The following is a 19,966-nucleotide window of genomic DNA, read 5'->3' on the forward strand; positions in this document are numbered from 1 at the left end:
GGATCATAAGGATTTCCTTATAGCACCTAGTTTTGTGATTGTCTGTATTTCATTTGATGCACGTTTAAAGTTCATTAAAGATTTAACTCACATACATGGGATACAGAATTTGGTGAGTTTGTTTTCTCATTAAAACCAACCAGAAGACAACAGGCCAGAGGATGAAACCTAACAGGCAGCAAGTTTTAATTAAACAGTAGTCAATTTCCTGTGGTTACTTAGGGTCAAGTGGGGGCAATTTTAACGTTCTGTTACATGAGAAGAAAATGTTAAAGCATTATGTAAAGTGCATACCAAATTACTGTTTATGCTAATGCTACCTGACCTTTCTTCTTTGCTAAGAAGATATGATTGGCCGTGTTATCACGAATTTTGAAGGGGAAAAAAAAGTCAGCCAAATGCTGTCTGTGAACCTTGTTCTGAGGTTGTTTCAATTAAAGGCATATCTCTTTCCTCTCAGCCGTCCACTACACTGCTCTCCCACTGAGACCATAGCTAACACAAAAGCTCATCCACAAACTCAGGAATTCTCTGCGGCAGTCTAAAAGTCTGTAGAGGTCAGCCTTGCATCTGTGACAGTGGCCAGCACAATGTTTTGGAATATGATGGAACTGTAAAAACAAATACTTCCCTTATTGTACTCCACTTGCTTTCATCTACATGAAGTTTAAACCAGTAGCTTAGCAGTAAGTAAACTAAAATAGAATTAATTTGCTCCCATTGATCATAGAGAGAAACATACCTTTTGAGTACTTCCAGACAATGGTAGGAACAGGATAACCCTCTGCGGAGCAGTTGAGAATTACAGCTTTTCCATATATCCCATCCTGGTCGCTTGGCTGAACCACAAACCTAGGGGGCACTGCAGGAAGAAGCAAAAGAAGCAGTGAGAATTTGCACAAAACTTTAAAGCAGCTTTTTGATGATCCAGTGACATAGTAAGTTGGCTTTATGAAGTTATTTACTTACTGTCAAAAAAAATTATGTATTTCTTGCCAAAGGTAACAAAAGCACTAGTTTTGATATGGTATAAAAATAAGCGAATAAAAATCTCATTGTAGGAGAGGTTACAAAGTGGAGTAACAGACAAACCAAAATGTCATAAGCAGAAAAGAAATACTTTCTAACAAATGGAGAGGTCTGGCAGATGTCAAAGAACAACTGAAGTTTTCTGTGTTTTTTTTCTTTCCCTAACAACTGTGAACTGGCAGGTTTTAGAAAAAGAATTAAAATATTATATAGTGTAAATAACCTTAAAGATGTAACAGCTTTTAATAACAATCAGATCATTTCATATTAAAATGAGGATTTTTGAATTCTTTCCAAACACAGACATAGAAAGGTTCAACACATCACTTTTAGATTAAGTTGAAATGGAAAAGTTACTGGAAATAGCTGTACGCGCACTGAAGTAAACAGTAAATGATTTGTGTTCTTATTCCACAAGTTCTTTTTTTTTTGGTTTCTTGGAATGGTACAGAGAAAATGTAGCAAGATGAATGAGCCTGATAAGGTTTTTTTCATCTCAAATTGAGTACAATAGCATGCTGAGATGTATCATCATAAGGAGAAATCCTAATAGTTCATTGCTTGAACTAACAGTTAAGGCTGCTGTAGCATGTGCACTTGGGACACATGCATGGTCATGGCTTCATAGCTTCCCAGGTCCAGCCAGGGCTGAGTTTGTCTGGAAACTGCAGAAAGCAGAATAGAAAGCCCAGACATCCTTTCTTGCTTTAGCCCATCCCATCTTTCCAAATTTCCATTACCCCAGAAATGGCAGATATTAATAAAGGAAGTATGGGAGGGGGATGTGACATGAGGAGATTTAAGATAGCAAAGAAAGGGATCATCAGTACAGTGAACATTTGTTCAGGGTCCAGAAACAGCTTGTAATGGCCATGAGTACAATACTGCTTATACAATAAAAAAATTATATGGGTGAAGCACAGCAAAACCACCAATGCTATAATAAATGACTTTTTTATTATTGTTATAAACACTCTTATATACAAAGAGCATCTCTTGTTAAACTAGAGTCATAAGTTTTAATTAATGAGAAACTTAAGCTGTCAGTGTTGGGTATGGATAGGAATGCCAAAACTTGGAGGCATCTAAAGATATTCCCCAAGTGCAGAGAATTCTCCTCACAATGGCTTGAGCCTTCCTCCTCATGTCTCCATAATGCAGTGCTCCTCTCCAAATTTCCTCTTTCCACCCTCATTGCTGCAAGTGATTTTTCAAAGATGAGAACAGTTCTCTAGAGAGAAAACAATCCTTTTTATCTGTCCTTTTTGCTTATTGAATCCCTAAGATACAGTGAAAAGCTGCTTACTGCCTAACAAAAAGAAGGTTCACTTCCTTGGAACATGTTAGCAGGTAACAGAAGGAACCAAAAACAACAGTTGGCTAGAGCCATCTTTGTACTAAGAGAGATCTTATTTCTCCTCTTTCCGTAATGGAAACCATTATTATTTTTATTGCTGTCAAACATTTCAGCTTTCCAAACAGCTGCCACCCTCACAAACAGAAATCATGTGTTGTGTTAATTCATGACAGGTAAGCACCAAAGATGAAGCCTCAGCAGCAGCAGCCCTGGGCAAGCACCAACCCTATTTTAATTATCTACTCTGAGAAAACATTCACTTTGGTAGCTCAGTTCTCACTGTTCTATATTCAATTTATCATCTAACACAAAGGAGTTCTAAGTACTTATTTTCCAAAGCAGGCAAAATGTATAATTAGTTGTACAAATATATTTGATTTAATACTAAGTATGAAGGCATCACTTGTTTCACCTGAAGAACTGTAAATAAATTATTATTCCTAGCTTATAAAAAATTGATTACAAGCTGCTTATCTACAAATACCATAAGCAAAACAAACAAATAATAAAAAAAACTCATAAAAAAAAAACCAGCAAAACAACCCACTAAAAAAAAAACCCAAAAAACAAAAAACACCAACCCAAATCCCACACCACTTTGATTAGAAGATATTGTGTAGGTACAGATAAATTTCCTTAGCTAGAAAGTAATAGAAATTCATGTGCTGTGAAAAGGAGTATTCCTTCCTTTGTGGTTTAACCAGACCTCCACTTAGTTTTGCTGTGTGTCTCCTGCATCCAGTAATGGAAGACCTGATGAAGAACCATTCTATATCCCTCTTATCTACCACCTTCTTGATTTTGCAAACCTAATTACCTATCATTACATCACCCAGGAGTGAATATAAGTGTGTGGCATTCCAATAGACAGAAAGTAATTGAGGTGGAATTGTAGTGAATAATGGGTCAATTCAAGGGCCTAAGGATATTCAGAAATTAAAATTAAAGGCAATATACTCAGGTTCTTCTCTTGAGATTATTCAAAGGAAAGAGGACTATCACTCATGTATTGTTAATGTAACTAAAAGCATTTGACTTCACAAGATTATTTGAATTGAATTAAAAGATGTGCTTTCTCTGAAATTGAAAGACTTTTTATCCATTTCCTCTGTCCCCCAAAATTCACTTCAGTTCTGTCAGTTTTACAGGTGAATTATTAAAATCAGTGCAATGAGATAACTGATAATTACCAGACACTTCTATCACTGAAAAGTGTGAACTGCATAGTATTGTTTTAAAATTCTCTCCTATAATACAAAATTTTTGTAAATTTTTTATTTCCCTCTCATTTAAAAACTACTTATTTATATTCCTCATCTACTCTGGATGACATTGATGACATGTACCGTTATTTTTTTCAGGAAATAATTTGAATAGTATATTAAATGGGTGGGCACAAGCAGAATTCTGAGTTCTCAAAAAGTTAAGAAAGATTGTGTATTAATCACATTATGTAATAAAGGAAATCAGACCTTAAAAAACTATTTGCATTAAAATTATCTGTTTCCATAATGCATTTATCTAATCCTTTTTTGCATGTATTGAGAAAAATGGATAGATGACAAGGATAAATGGTACTCAATCATTTATATGGAAATGCAGCTTTCCACATCTTCAACACACCCATGGACTGCAGATATATATGTTGCGTTCACCTTCAATGATGATAAGCTCTGACCTGGGTTTTTAAGATGATTTCACAGATATTGTTTTATATATATATATAACATAAGATTTTGCTCTCACATTCTTAGTATCATTAATTGTAGCCATTATTTTTAATACAGAATGTGATATCAGAAAGGTAACTATGGAAATTGAATTTTGCCATATAAGCTTCAGAACTAGGTGTATGATCAACAGTCATACTGTTTCCCTGTAGTGCTCCATAAACAGAGTATGTATGAACCTAGGCAAAAACTGTGCCTTCAACTGGTAACAGCATCAATTTCCACATTCAATGAAATTTCAGTCTTCCTTTAGGTAGTGCTTTAGGACTACTTACAGAAGTTGAACTGCTGTTGTGATTTTGAGAACATGTATATACTTGACCCTTAGTTTTAATGTTGCCAATAAAAATCATAAATGATGCTGCAGCAAAACACATTACTCATTCAATGACCTTTCAATTATTTCCATCTAGGTAAAACCACAGGATTTTTCTGCATATAGAAATAAGAAGTAAAAGGAGATCTTTGTATTTTCTTCCCCTTTGATAGTTACTTTCTAAATTTTATTTCAAATGAATAATTTCTTCGGTGCTATGTGCTATCATATTTTGGAAGATGAAGTAGTTTACTACTTGGTAAAGATTTTGATACTTAGCATCAGATTATAAAGCAACATTCACTATTTCTTTATCTTTAAGGAATTAATTAGCCCTTAAAGAAGACTTCTTTATTAAGAACTTTACCAAGTTCATTTGTCTGATGTGCTTAAGTAGAGTTAATGGAGAAATAAAGCAATTAGATTTCTTCTCTCTCTTGTCATAAGTGTGAGCCTCCTCTACCCATTTATAAATGAAAAAAACCTGAAATAGCTTATGAATATGACTGAAGAGTTCTACTTTTACTATCACCTTTGTTTCACCACCCCAGTCTCTTGAGCCCATAAAGAGAGCATTTGAAATTGCTTTAACAGTGAATTTCTGTTAGGATTCTCACATTTAATACAGCCCATGGATCTGTGATGAAAAACAAGCTGTTGAATCATGTAGTGTAAGAGCAATAAGTTGGCAAATGTAAACTATTCAATAGCTGAACTCAAAGGACCTAAAAAACGTGTTTTCTATCAACATTATGATTAGCAGACTCAAGCTCCCACACTGGGAAAACAAAGGATGAGAAAAATTACAATAGGATATTGAAAATAACATAAATGCCACACTGTCATATTAAAGAAAGGAAAATGTTTAAATTATCTACTTGTTTGAAACAATCCTGACAAGATGAGAAAATATGAGTTGGTACGTTAAGAAGACACCACTTACTAATGTCATTTCAGTTTGAAAGAATGGACATTACTAGCTACTAAATTAATTTGTGTATGCTGACATTTCTTTTTTTTTTTTTCTTCATGTAAATCCAAAAATTTTTTATGACTAGTCTTTATGGCAGAGATCAGATGACAAACTCAAACTCTCTTTCATAGACTTCCAATCCCTGGAAGTGTGTTTGGCTCCCAAGCACAGATGGGTACAATCCTGAAGGGCTCCTAACATAAGCTCCTGCAGTGGGCTACTGAAATAAGTAAAGAAATAATCTATGACATTTACCTAGAATACAATGCTTCATTTTTACAGGGAATATTTGTACTTTACATTTAAATCATGCTGTCAAAATGATGGAAGAATTTTAATTAGCCAAAGCAACCACTGATGTATTAATGAATGAGATCATTAAACACTGTACTTTAGCAAAAATGAACAGTTATTAAATTTGGTCATTGGACCTGAGGGGTCAATTTAGCTGGTTTAGAGAAACTATTTGCTATGCAGTTAAAGAAAAAAAAAAAAAAAAAAAAAAGCCTAGTGGTTTGCATTGATCAGGTTTGTCTAATGAAAACATTACATAGAAAGAAAATCATCCAAGAGTAACCTAGAAAGCTGCAGCAGAGAAAGTAAAGGAATTCTGATACTAGCTGCAACTATGAATCTTTTCCTTGCTTTTTTTCCATTGCTGCATTTGCTGCATCTCACCACATTCAGAAAGCAGACTGATACTTTCTATATTCAAGGCTCATGGACTGCTCATTTGGTGCTTAACTACATAATGATATTCAACATTCCTGGCATGTACAAAATGAAAACACATTTATACTTAATGTACTAAATGTATTAAGGGGCATTATTAGATATTTAAAGACCTTATCTCGATTTTAATTTATGATCTATTCATTAACAGAAATTTTAACATCATGGTTTTTGCACCCACTGCTATCACTGAATCCTCTGTTCTTGCAGCACCTGCGCAATTATAATACATTTATGAGATCTTTCTTTTCAGTTTCCAACTAAAAGATTTTTCACTGCTTTTTATTTCATAATTTTTTCATTCTCATTTTCAGAAACTCTACAGAAGTGAAAAATGTGACAAAGTGTATATATTTCTTTAACCACTCTTTAGAAGACAGTCATAATGAGTAAAGCCTTAATTAATCCTGCATGGTAAGTATTTGACAGGGAAGATGTTTTCCTGCTTTCCATGGATGGCTTTCATGACAGAATCCTATTCTTTCCTTTTTGTTAATAGCATGCCTAGCAAACCAGGAGTGCGAGAATAAATAAAATAATAATGATGTATGAGTTTTTGAGAAACCTTTCTAGCTTGCTCATCTAGCTTGTAAATTCTTTATTAACTTCCAAGAGGAATTGCAGGTTGGAATCCAGTGCAGCTCAAAATTACGAGAATGAAAGCTCTACTTCCACTCACCTGCAGTTCCTACTTGTACTCCCTAGATGCAGTAAAGAGGGAAGCTTCTCCCATTGTCTATTTCAACAACTTTTAGAAAATATTGCATTTCTGGTTTGCAAAGGAGCTCACATGAGCTTGCTGTTCTCTGGAGCTCATTATTATCAGCTGTTTGGTAGTACACTGCATCACACTCAGCAAAGATATTTCCAATCTTTACATTAAGATTTTATACTTTCAGCTCAACTGGAGGCATCTTCCCCTGTTCAAATGTGTCTGAAATTCACCAGTAACTTGTTGGAAAGGAGAAGTACTGGAAGACCCATGCCCAGAACATGTAGCTAAGACTTATTTCCAGCTCCTCAACAAGAAACCCATGGCAGAGAGAACTGAGATTGCTCTGATTGCTTCTTAATCCAGGGTGGCAGATCTGCTCAACAGCCTTCTACCCTCACTTTATTTCTCTCACTGTCTTCCATCTAATACATGATGCTCTGTAAGGAAAATCTGCGGAAGCTAGTCACCTACTCTGATAGTTAAGGCAGGAAAAATCCACCCTTGCTGTCTAGGTATTTTTAAATCTTCTTACTGTTGCTTAGTTCTTTTTAATAATAAAAAAAATACTGTATTTCCTTTATATTGTACCTAAGAACAAAAAGATGAAGAGGGATCAGAAAACTTGGAGGAGAAATACAGAAGGAAATCAACTATTTACTGAGATATGTACAGTTTTGGTTGGATGGGGACTAGTAGTGATTACAATTAGCCCTCTAATGTCTATATTCTGACCTCTGTGGAACGAGAGAGCTGAAGCAGTTCAATACTGAGGGAAAGAGGTCAGTCCACGGTTCTGGCAGAAAATTCAGGTCAAATGTCATATTATATTTCCCTCTTCCCCTCTGAGTGGGAATTATTATCCCAGATGTATAAGTAAAACTGATTAAGCCATTACCATTTAAATTGACACAGAGAGAAGGGCTTAAAGAAGGTTGCCGCAGAGCACTAGCTGGGGTGGAAAGATAAGCAAGAGGGGGGAAATTGAGTAGCCCTTGTAAACTCCAGGACTTCTACTCCAGAAAGCTTTTCCTGGGTAAACACGTGGTGAAAAGCTACCTTCCATCACCACCACTGCCAGAAATATGTTGGTAAACTTATAAGATGTCGTGATCTTCAACAGGCAGAAATAACCAGGGGCATTTACAGTACTGTGTATGCCTCTTTACCTTGAGGAGACTAATGGCTTGGTGGCAAGGAGATGGTGGCGGGAGAAGAGAGTAATAACTTTATTAAAAAGTGAAAAATTAAAAACAGTTTGTAAAGCTTTCAAAGCTTTCAGAAAGAAAAAGAAGTAGGGATTTTTATTTATTTATTTATTTATTTATTTATTTATTTTACTGTGTGCATACTAAGTTTTGCACACTAAGTTTTAAAATATATCAAAAGTTATACTCTCTAGGGAACTTGGCCGAAGTATGACTTGAAAGGCATAAGATGTGGGAAGTATTTCTCTAAAAGATCTTCACATAAAATATTTACTTACTGAAGTTCTATATTCACATTTATTTCAAGGAAAAATGTTGTGAAACGAGCAAGAGCAAATGGATCATGTTATTTGAGTAATAAACACAAACAAGAAAAAGAACGTCAATATAAATGCTTTGCTTTTATAGTGAGGTAATGTTATATGAGGAGTAGTTCTAAATCAAAAATGAGGATAATCAGCCTAGAAAAATAACAAAGATTAATCTGATATCTTTTGAAATACCTGATCCCAAGGAGTGGGCTTACTCCTCAAAGTTGTTTGGAAAGTCAGTGCTGTGGCTACCCTGTTCACACTCTGCAATTCAGGGTTGTTGATTAATTTCAAGACTCACTACTTTTAGATAGAAAAGTCTTTTTTAGTTTCTGTGCTTCATCTCTCTCTGTGCTCTCTTTTATGATAAGAAGGATTACCATATTTTCCTGTTTTATACTTCCCATCAAACAGATGTCATTACAAAATACTGATGAAATCCGCTTAATTGGCGCCCTTCAAACTAATTATGTCTACTTACCTCTCACAATTAATTGGCTTTGGTGCTCCACAGCTGCCGCATCATTTCTAGCTATACAGGTATAATTCCCATTGTGCATCAGTGAAAGATTAGAAATCCGTAAGGAGCTCGTGAAGTCAATGTTGTCAATGGTCACCCCAAGGCTGGCTGGGATGGGCCTGCCGTCCTTTTGCCAGGTGATGGTGATGGGCAGATCTCCAGAGACAACCACACAGGGAATGAAGACCCGCTGCCCAATGGAGAACCTCGGGAACTCGAAAGGCTGGATAAAAGGAGGAACTGAAACAAAAGAGAAGAGAGCAGCTGTTGCAGGTACGATCTCACTTCTGAAAATGCTGTAATGGAACTGATATTTAGTGTGTGCAAAACTGAGTATGTGATAGCAACATCATCAATAGCCATAGGGCACTGTTTAATAAAAATTACATCTGTTGCAGACACCTTTTTGAAATAGGCTTTTTCTTGGCTACCAAAGCATTAATCAGAAATGAGAAGCAGTGAGATCCTGGCTTCTAGAGACAAAAGATCACCATTGGCAGAATTCTGTGAGAGCAATCAGTCCTTCCTCAAAAAAATCCCACTGACAGGTCATGACTCTGCAGATGTGGGGTTGCCTAAGGTAGTTCAGGATGAGCTCACCGGTTTTCACAGTCTGGGGAAAGGGCTTTGCTTAGGGTCACAGAATAGATCTAGAAGAATTTCCAGTTTGCCTATGAAATGTGATGAAAGGGTGTGTAAGATTCTAAAACTCTTCCTGGAACTTATTTTCTTTCTGTTTCAAGGCACAATTTTTAATAAGACTGTGTGAAGTTATGCAGTAAAAGGTACAAATAGTATTGATACAACAGTAAACTTTAATTAAAAATGATTTCTAGGGAAAGTTCAAGGTATAAGCTTTCAAGTTGTTATTTAATACTGCTAAGTGTATTTTGCTTGACGATGTTTTTCACTTTTTTTCCTCATTATTCTGTGGTTGAAAAAAAAAACAAAATAACATAAAATAGGCACCCCTTTATTTTCCATCGTAGGAAATAATTTATCTTTAATAAAAATATTTTGTTTTCAGTTACTTTCAGTAAGAACAAATAAAGCAGTGAGTTGGATTTAATAAACAAAACAGGAAGTAATGGAGATGCCCTGCTTTCTCCCAGCTGTTTGAAATATTTGCCAAAAGTCATGTATATTGGGAATCAAATACACAACCAGCCGTGGGTGTCTGAACCTTCTCCCAATCTCAGGGGAGCACTCTAACAACTAGGGCATTGATTGATCTGACAGCTTTCCATCAGTCTCTCCTGAGGGAACTATAAAACCAGCTTTGCAGTCAATACTCAGATACTCATTTATTAAAAGAGAAGGCTCTTAGAAGTGATATATCTTAGAAATAGGAGTGCAATTCCTGTTCTAGACTGAGAGATTACTTGTATACAGTCCTTATACACTTGTACATCTTTACACTTGAACATCTTTAACAGAAAAGTTCAAAGGACATCCACAGAGAAACATCTGTACTACTGTATATTAGCTAGCTTCAGAAGAAAATAGAGCTGGTGGCTTTATCTACTTTGTGCTTCTTTTGTCCTACCGCCCTTTAGCAAAATGAAACCTTTTTTCTTCCAGAAACTGAAGTAGGGAAGAAGCAGGAAAGCTCTCAAAACTGGTTGCAATGTATGTCACCTCATTCACTTTCTTAGCATTTTTACTCCTCTGCCAGTGTCCTACATCTGGATGGCAGGGACTGATATTTGTAACCATTATTATAGTAGTTTGACACAGTTACTTTTCTCATCGCACCTGCTGGCTGCTCTTCCATTCATGAAAAAAGTGATACTAAGCCCCCTGAACAGCAAAGGCATTGTTCAGTGATATACACTGGTGTATGTGAGTGTAAGAGTGCAAGACGATGTTAACTCTGCTGTTTCCAGAATAAGCCACGATGCCATTTGAAGAGGAGATGTTATGGCAGTGCATGTCTGTCACAAAGAGGTTAAATCAGGCTTCAGATATATAGATGCAGAGTGTAACAGCTTCTTCTTATAGGTCTTCTGTCACTTCTTTCTTTCTCTCTTGGGACCTACTGTTTCACAGAGAGACAAAATGTCTGCCTGCTTCTTCTAATTGCTTTAGTGCATCTAGGACATTCACGTGACAGATCATTGAGTCATTGACAGATCATTTTGCACACCACTGTAACAAGAAGGACATAAAACTGTTAGAGTGTCTAAAGGAGAGCAGCCAAAGATGGCGAAGGCTCTGAGGGCAAGGTGTGTGAGGAGCAGCTGAGGCCCCTCGCTGTGCGCAGCCCAGAGCAGAGGAGCTGAGGGGAGGCCTGATGGCGGCTGCAGCTCCTCACAGGGAGCGGAGGGACAGCGCTGAGCTTACAATGTAAGTAGGAATTTTTAGTACTGGACTGTCAGGAGGTTTTGACACATTTTCCCTTGCTAAGTGAAGCTATCTGCTAAATGCACCCGCTGCACTGACTATATTAGCCAGCACATCTCTGCTGCACGTTTCCTTAAATTCTTCTCTCTAGGCGTCATTACCAAAGATAAGCTAAAATTCAGAACAGAGTAGCAAATTGCTTCAATATTTTCTGCTGAGCATGTAACAGATTTGAACTTATCTTTCATAGACAAAAATATACCAGGAGTAAGATAACGTACTTCTCAGGGATTGTTCAATGCATCTTGACCCTCCAGCTCCCCAGTGAAGAAAACCAAGAGCAAGATCATTAAGCCACATTGAAGTATTTTTTTCCACAAAATATTGATTGGCAAGGTTACACTTACTGACTCTAAAATTCAAGCAACAGCCTGCAGAGCATTTCATATATTGCCTAAAATATTTATAGGCAGCGCATTTTCCCTCTGCCCAAGTTTTTAAGATACTGAGGACACCAACATTTATTTCTGCCTCGTAAGATATAATGTATATTCAACCTGCAGCAGCTTGCACTCCTGACAAGGTTATTTTGAAAAGCAGTGTGTAATTTAAAATCAGTACTTTAAAAAAGAAAATAGTCAAGGGGTAACTTCAAAGTATGGAATAATGCTTTTCAGCTACAGTATTTATCGTTTTGGGTTGATAATAGCAGTTTCTAGCAGGAAGACCTAACACAGGTCTTCTTGCTAATTTGAAGATGGGAAAAATCACCAAAAATCACTTATTAAAAGCATAGAAATAGAACAAAACAAATCTGAAATCATTTAAATCAAAAGTTGCCATATGTATTTCTGAAGTAAAAAAGCTGACATAAACAATAGAAAATATCTGGCTTAAATAACCAGCATATTTTGAGAATTTTTGGTAAAATAAAATCATATCATTGATAAAAAGCACAAAAAAGCAGGATGGATGTACAGTACTTCAAATCTTAGAGAAAAGTTACCATAGGACAGATATATTAAAATGTATTTTAAATACTTTAAGGTGTATCATAGTATTTTCCTTTTCTGTGTGTAGCTTTTGTTTCACCATATTTCAGAGTTTCTATTCGATTTTGATTGCTAAATTATTTTACTTCATATAACATGTTACATATTACCCATGTACAGAAAGGCTTTTATGTGCATGTGTGTTGTGTATTTGAAAGGGATGTTTCTTCCTTTACTCACAACAGTTAAAAGACAATCTGTGCTCTATGCAATTAAGTGCAATGGCTTGGGGATGCTTTATTGATAAGTGCTTGAATTAAGTGTCTATTTAAAAAGAGGATTATGGGCCAGTCTCATTACTGTTAATGCATAAGATTTAAATAATATTTTTGTGCCCTAGCAACATCTCCTGTGCCTCTGGGAGATCATTGTAAAAGAAGGCTTCCATGATGCTCTCCATTAGCAGAGGAACATCCTTAATTTCTTGCCCTCTGTTTTGTGGGAGTTATGTTGGAAGAAACTGCTCAGATGATTCACTAAAACAGAACATCCTGCTGATGCTTTGTCTCCCGCAGCAGTCTTGTGAACACACCATTGCTCTCTTGTGGCTCTCCACAATAAAATAAAAGTTGTTCTCCTGTTTATCACCAGAAACTGCTCTCTAATGGATTTTCATGCAATAACACTGTTGGAGGAGCTGTGCCCACACTATGACATAACTTCAGCAATGAATACACACAACATTGGCTGATGCAAAGAAATAGCTACAAACTACATAGGTCACTCTGAACGTAACACCTCTGATTTATTTCCATGGAAACTACAACACATACAAAGAGCACAATAACACTCTCTGATAGAGTAAATTCTCAGCCTCAAAACACTATTTGTCGGCACAGTCAGCACAATTAGCTGTGCATTTTCACCAGTGATGAACAAGAGCCTGCATGCCACACTCACAACAATCTGCATCAGCAGAGGAGACCTACTGTCACTTTTGCCACTGCTGAAATGCATCACCCACCACCTCACTGCGCTAACATCCACTGTTTGGTCTCCATAAACATTCAGCAGGTGTCAGTGAATGTCAATGGGTGTCATTTTTTCTGCATGCTTTCTGACACATCTTTGCTTCGTACACAGTATTCACTTCACATGCCATTGTGTCAGACTGCCCTTCTGCTGCCATCAGTCACACAATAACAAAATGTAATGGAATACTGATGGGAAGGTTCAGCCTTTACTGCCATCCCACTAACATCCGCTTCTGACACTGTAGGCCAATATCATAAAAAAGGAAGGATTACTTTCAGAGCAGTCATAGAAGATCTCAAAGAAGCCATGTAAACCAAGATTTCATGCACTAGGACTGCAAAAGCCAAAACTGCTTTGTATTTGCACAGATCCTTGTCATGATTTAGCCAGCCACTGACTCTTTCATCTAAACATCTCCATCCTTTGTGGGATTCTTCTGCTTCTCTCTTTTATTTATTGGGCTTTATCAGTAGGGCACGTCATTCACTGAACTGCCAATGGCATTCACTGATCTGAGACACATAGTGTGTTCCCTCGTTGACTGCTTGTGCATCCTCTCTTGATAAGAGCCAATAATTTTATGTTCTACAGGCCTAAATGTATGCATTGGAAATAAAAGAACCAAATCACTATCTGTAATGTCTCTGCCGTTCACAATGTTTCCATGTACTTGTAGGTTCATTAGTTACCAAAACTGACCCAATATCCAAAGTTCTTCAAAATCTTACTACAACAGTATCACAGTCCCCTCAGTCCCCACTTCTCCTCTTTGCAATACAATACTGTCCTGAGAGCTCCCTCAAAATAAGAGATCAGTTAAAATGCTATGCAGAAGCCAAGAGTGCTTCACCTATCTATCAGATCACCCCATTTTAGCCTCTATTGTGAGGGGAAGGGATCACACCCTGTAAGCCTAGGATGAAGGTAGTATGTTCTCTGCCCAAGGGGATACATTTGCTTATGCATTTTTTAAAGAGGAAACATTTTTGTTGTGGCAATAGGGTAAATGCAAGAGTACACACAACATGCTGTTACATTCATTGTTAAAGTGCCCTGTGATAAAAAGCCCATCTTGCAGGCTGGGCATTATCTAGAAGCACTTACCCAGTTACTATTTTTCATATGCTTTTAGAACTTTGTCCTGAGCTATTGCTCTTATTTAGGCCCTGTGCAATCTCAAGTGATCTCTGTCCTCAGATAACACTGTGAAAAGCTGAACACAACTAAATCACTGGAGCCAAAAGTTCCAGATTTGAAAGAGAGAGGACTTCAACTTTGTACTTTGAAAATTATTCAAATAAGTAGTTTGACTGGCTTCATACTTCTCCTTCACCAGTATTCTACGATTGCACACAAGGAGCTGATTTTACATTACCCTTCTGTTACCACAGTGTTGGTGTCCTCTTTTCTGTGCATCCTTGGTACTGTGAACTGATATCAAATTAGGGCAGCATATTTCTATACACAGTTATTATCTGGACTTATACACATCACTACATAAACCAACTTGAACTAAAGTGATTAGCATTTTAAGAACAATTCTAACAAATGTATATATAAGTATTTCAGATATAACTGAATGCAAAAAGAGCAAGAGCATGGCTTTTTCTAAACTGAAACTAAAGACAGCTGCATTGTAAGACAGAAGAGTGTTAGCTTTGGAAAAACCCAAGTTTAAATATACAGGTAACTCTTGAACTCTTATTCAAGTATTAAGTCTCATTCCATACTGTTTTCTGAGGAGGACTTTTAAGTGGATTTTGCAGCATCTTTTGTGTGACTGGACACCCATTCTCATCACACAGCACTTTTCTGATTTCTGCATATGACAATTCCAGTTACTTTGGAAGATCTGATTATTTCATCCTGAAGGATGTACAAGCTTGGAGGGATTCAAAAAGGTATTGCACTGGAAAGAAAGAAATGCAGGAAGTGATATAATGAAAGAAGTGACTGAAGGACCTCAAAACCAGAAGTTTTCTTCATTCAAACCACTGGCAACATTCAATCAATAATGCATGAGAAGTTTTATCTTACATATATGCACAAAGCTGAATTCACACTTCATCTATTCCACACTGTAGATTGCATGAAGCATACAGAAATCAGCAGATTGTTTGATGACAGTATGCACCATGGTCCAAAGGAGCAATGAAGGACTCCCCCTTGGAGATTTTCCCCTCCTGTGTCTGCAGTTTTCAGTACTCAGAAGAGCCCACTTAGAACTGATCTACAGTTCAAATCCACCAATAACATTTTACATATTAGGAAAAGATGGACACTTCCTGGGAAAAATGTAAAGAATCTATTCAAAAATTAAGTTTTTTTTAGAAATAGCCTCTGTTAGGTTTGTATGTTTTCTAAAAAGAAACAGGCTGATACAATTTCTTGCAGTTCACAACAGGTGAAGTGCTATCACTTCACCATCAGATAAGAAGATACTTTCTAAATCAATGGCATACCATAATCTCTGCAAGATCAGAAACAACACTTGAGCACCATGCTTTTTTTTTGATGTTGCATCCTTCTTCACAGGGTCTTCTTTATCAATTAATTTATGTCTGACAAGTGTGAATAGCAGCGGGCTGTTTATATGAGAAGAGTGTCTCATGAGACAGATGAAAAGAAAATCATCACTTAATACTGATGACTTTTACTATAGCTGAGAAAACTATAAATTATATTAAAAATAAAATAATAAAAAAAAAGATAATGACTCACTTCTGCTTTTAAAAGGTTTCCAGATCCAATAAATGCTGTAGAATTGTAGAATTTATGTTGCTATTATTATTTTACCATCTTGCCACTAGAAGGATTGTTTTTCAGTGGAAATATGAAACTTACAGATGGGGTGTGTAATATAACCTCTTATTTTGTCTGACAACACTTCCCATTTAAGACTATTTGCTTGCAATTTGACTTTTGTTTGGATAGCACTTTTCCAGGCCAGGTGTCTGCCTCAGGCTGAGTCATTTCAGCTGGAAGGTTGCAGCTACAACTGTCTGGTCACTTCCGAGAATAGGCAGAGTGAGTTGAAATATAAGGACATAGTGCATTTTCATCCTACCTTAAAAGAAAAAAAAACAAAACAAAAAAACTAAAAAGCCATTGTGAGAATCTGAGTAGTCCCACCACAGCCTTCATGTTCAGCAGGTGAAGACACAAGCATCAGATGCTCTTGCTGTTCCTATGGAAAGTTATCAAAAGAGTGCCCAAATTTGAATGTACAGAGGAATAGGGGAGATCGTGGGGCTAAGAAAACAGAAAGGAAAACCAGCCTCTCTTAGTGGGCATGCAGACAACAGCAGCAAGTAATGGAGCAGAAACTCAAAACATAGCCCAGGATAAGAAAAGGGGCTTGCAGAATTCGACTTAGGAGAAGCAGAAGAAAGTCAAAAGTTGGGATCAGGCTTGCAATGGGATTCAAGAGATCATGAAGGCTGGTAAACTGAAGTTGGAAAATGGCTGGGAATGTGAGGTTGGAACAAAAAAGCAGTCTGGTGGGATAGAGAACTGTCAATGAGTGAAGACCACACAAAGGAGAGAGAGACTAGAAGCCAGTGGGGATAGAGAAAATGAAGACTGGCAGAAAGTAGGGAGTCTAACCGCTGGCTGAGAGGAATGCAGGGAGCTCTGAAGGGAAAGACCACTTCTGAGTCATGAGAACAAGGCAGTAGGAAAATGAAGGCTGAGATGAGAGATGTGGAGGGCAGACTGGTATTGGAATCCAGAGCAGAAGAGTCAGGATTAAGATGAGCTGGAGACAGATCATACTTAGGAGAGATGAACACAAAAGCCCATTTCTTCTACAGAATATTCTTTTCCTATATGGAGGATATCAGCCTGCAATAGTCTTCTGCTGTCAGCAGATGTATAAGGACTTCACTGGCAAACCACTAGAGCTGGGTGAAATAAGGACAGAGAAATTAGTGCTACTAAGAATAATTGTTCTTGGCAAGGACCCGTGATGTATCCTTAGCAAGGCTAGTCTTGATGAGTACTTTTAAGGATGTCAGTAAATGCTGTTACCATTTACAGAAGGAGAAGAGGGTGCTCAGTTTAGTCTACAAAGAAGCTAAAAGGAAACTGCATTTAACACAGGCCAAAGTAAAACATACTGAAAGGTGATTACAGGTGCAAAGACAAGCACCTGACAGGTATGAAATATCAGAAATTCAGTGTGAAAGTAGAGCCATAGCCTCACCAATTTATGTATGCATTACAGTGTGGGTAGATTTCAACACTGTTGTCAGAAATCAGAGCTGGCCAATTCATTTGTCTAAATGAAAAAAATAAATGCCAAGATGGCTTGATTTCCAAAATACTCCTTTAGGACTCAGGCACAGTTCCAACATTGCTGCGTCTGCCAAGCAGAAACCTGCTTATTTTCCTGCCAACATATTCAGTCAAATTTCCATCAGTTATCTTGCAGGATTGCTAGCTTCCAAGATCCAGATCCAGAGACAGGCAAGGGATGGAGAGAATGGCATGCCACATATTTCTGGCCTAGTCATTTGGCAACTGCAGGCCTCTAGGGTATGTGCCCATGTGGTCAAAAATATCAGATCTTCCTAAAAATGCTGCAGCAGATTTAATGTAGTCTTGAATTGATTCCTCTGATCAACAGTGCAAAAAAGTACCTGCCTAAAGGTCAAATAATACAGAGATGATAGGCCCAGCTTCAAGCTTTTGGCCTCCTGAAAGCCTGCCAGGTGCAGAGCAAAATTCTGGTTCTCTGGCAGTCAGGATTTCATTCTGAAGTTTGTCGTGAAACTTTGTTCTATCTGAGATCTTACAGTGATTTCTAAAGAATATCCTCAAGAATTTGCTTTCATTTGTATAGTTATAAATATCTCAAAATACTCTACAGAATGGGTCCTCTTGTATTTAATTACATGCTCATGCTGTTGCATATCCTTATTTGAATGGTGCTTTTGATGAAATCTCATTCAAGACAGAAAGAGGATGCTCTATATACTAGAAAATTTGGAAAATGGGTGTAAATGAGGCAGAGGATAGCAGACAAGAATGGCCACTTTTATACAATACTATAATACAGAAAAGCGTTGCCCAGTAGAGCCAAATTCTGTATCTACCTTTGTCATAGATTCTGAGATGATGATAATTAAATGACTTCAGTCCGTCTTTCCCAGTGGATAACCAGTCTGGATAATGGGACTTGTTTAAGAAAGACAAAGAACTTGGAGAAGCAAATTTATTTCAATAGGAGCTGTGTTTTGTGCATACAAATGCTTTACAAAAGCAAGTAAACTGGAAAAAAAAAAAAAATCAAGCTATAATCTTCTGAAATTGAAAACAAAAAATATGTAGATAAAGGTTTAGTTTGTGCCACAGCTGGTATTTTCCAAAGAGATCCTAAAACACCCAGGTGGGTTTTGAAAAGGGACTCAGTTCTGAAGTACTCTGATGCCACAGATGATCAGTTCAGAAAAACTCATGAGGAAACTGGTAATTATGTCTTCAGAACTGAACATGAAGGAAACAAAATAAAAAGTTACAGTTCATTAAGTATCACCTATTCTTAATCACTGCTCTGGGGTCACCCAGTAAGCTTGTAGCAGAAATAAGAACAAACCAAAGGACCCACAGTGTTGAACACCAGCAATAATCCTCCCTCTGTTTCTCTGGAGATTAAATAGGTGGAGTGATAATATGAGAAGTTGAATCATAAAATAAGGAGATTTTGGCACTGACATTAACTCCTCTTACAATGACATATCTCATGGTTCTTCAAAACTCTAGTATGCAATAAACTGTAAGTATCTGAAAACTCATCACATTCACTTAGGAATTCATAAAAGGAAAATGACAGCATAAACATTAGCAATATTTTGAAGCAAGCCATGGATGACTAACCGTCCCTGGAGGTGTTCAAGAAACATTCAGATGTTGTACTAAGGGACATGGTTTAGTGGGAAATATTGGTGATAGGTGGACGGTTGGACTGGATGATCTGAGAGTTCTTTTCCAACCTTGGTGATTCTATGATTCTACAATCTGCTAATAAGTTGGATAAAATCACAGTGTAGTTATGGAACAAAATAATATATAACTATTTCAGCAAACATTGTACAGTACTAACCTCCAGCTACAGAACCTTGAGAACTTTTTGGGTTTACTAATACAAAGCTCAGCTTTGATGTTTGGGGTTTAGCATGTGAGGTCAGGAAAGTAACCTCTTTAAACAATGTCTTGGCAAGGACAGGGCTTGCTGAAACACCTAGTTCACTCTCTGCAGCCAACTTTGGCAGTTCCAGAGGAATACATATGATCCCCACTAACACACCTGCTTTGCACGTGCAATTCACATTGCAATTCACCGTTCACATTGCAACTTGCACTGTTCCAGTGCATCTGCCTTCAGACCACATGCATGAGAAGGCTGTATCACAGGTGCAGTGGCATCTCACCCACTCTTTGAATGAATCACATTTTTATATTAGTTATTCAGACCACACACAGTCACTTTCAGTTTTCTGACCTGCCAACAGCTCTGGCAGTTGAATATTCAGAATAAGGCAGAATATCTTCAAGCTGTAGGATGCAACATCACTGATAAAGAGTGATAATCATTGATGGGACTGACCAATTTGCATTCTAAGGTGGAACTGTCAAGTTTGTAATCTGTAACTAAATGGAAGTAACAACAAGACTGCAGCTAACATTCCCAGTGACTAGTAACGTTTT

General features: G+C 37.1%; 1 protein-coding gene across 2 annotated transcripts in view; it reads right to left on the reverse strand.

The window, feature by feature from the left end:
* DSCAM (DS cell adhesion molecule) overlaps nt 1-19,966 on the reverse strand; it is a 441,807-nt gene that overhangs the window by 143,283 nt on the left and 278,558 nt on the right. For both annotated transcript variants that reach the window (XM_085208737.1, XM_085208749.1), the window contains exons 9-10: nt 8,850-9,128; nt 743-862 (exon numbers count right to left, since the gene is read on the reverse strand). In XM_085208737.1, the coding sequence (XP_085064863.1) occupies nt 743-862; nt 8,850-9,128 (399 nt within the window). The remainder of the gene's footprint in view (nt 1-742; nt 863-8,849; nt 9,129-19,966) is intronic.

The sequence above is a fragment of the Meleagris gallopavo genome, chromosome 1 (assembly GCF_905368555.1).
Source record: "Meleagris gallopavo chromosome 1, MGAL_WU_HG_1.1, whole genome shotgun sequence".
NCBI lineage: Eukaryota > Metazoa > Chordata > Aves > Galliformes > Phasianidae > Meleagris > Meleagris gallopavo.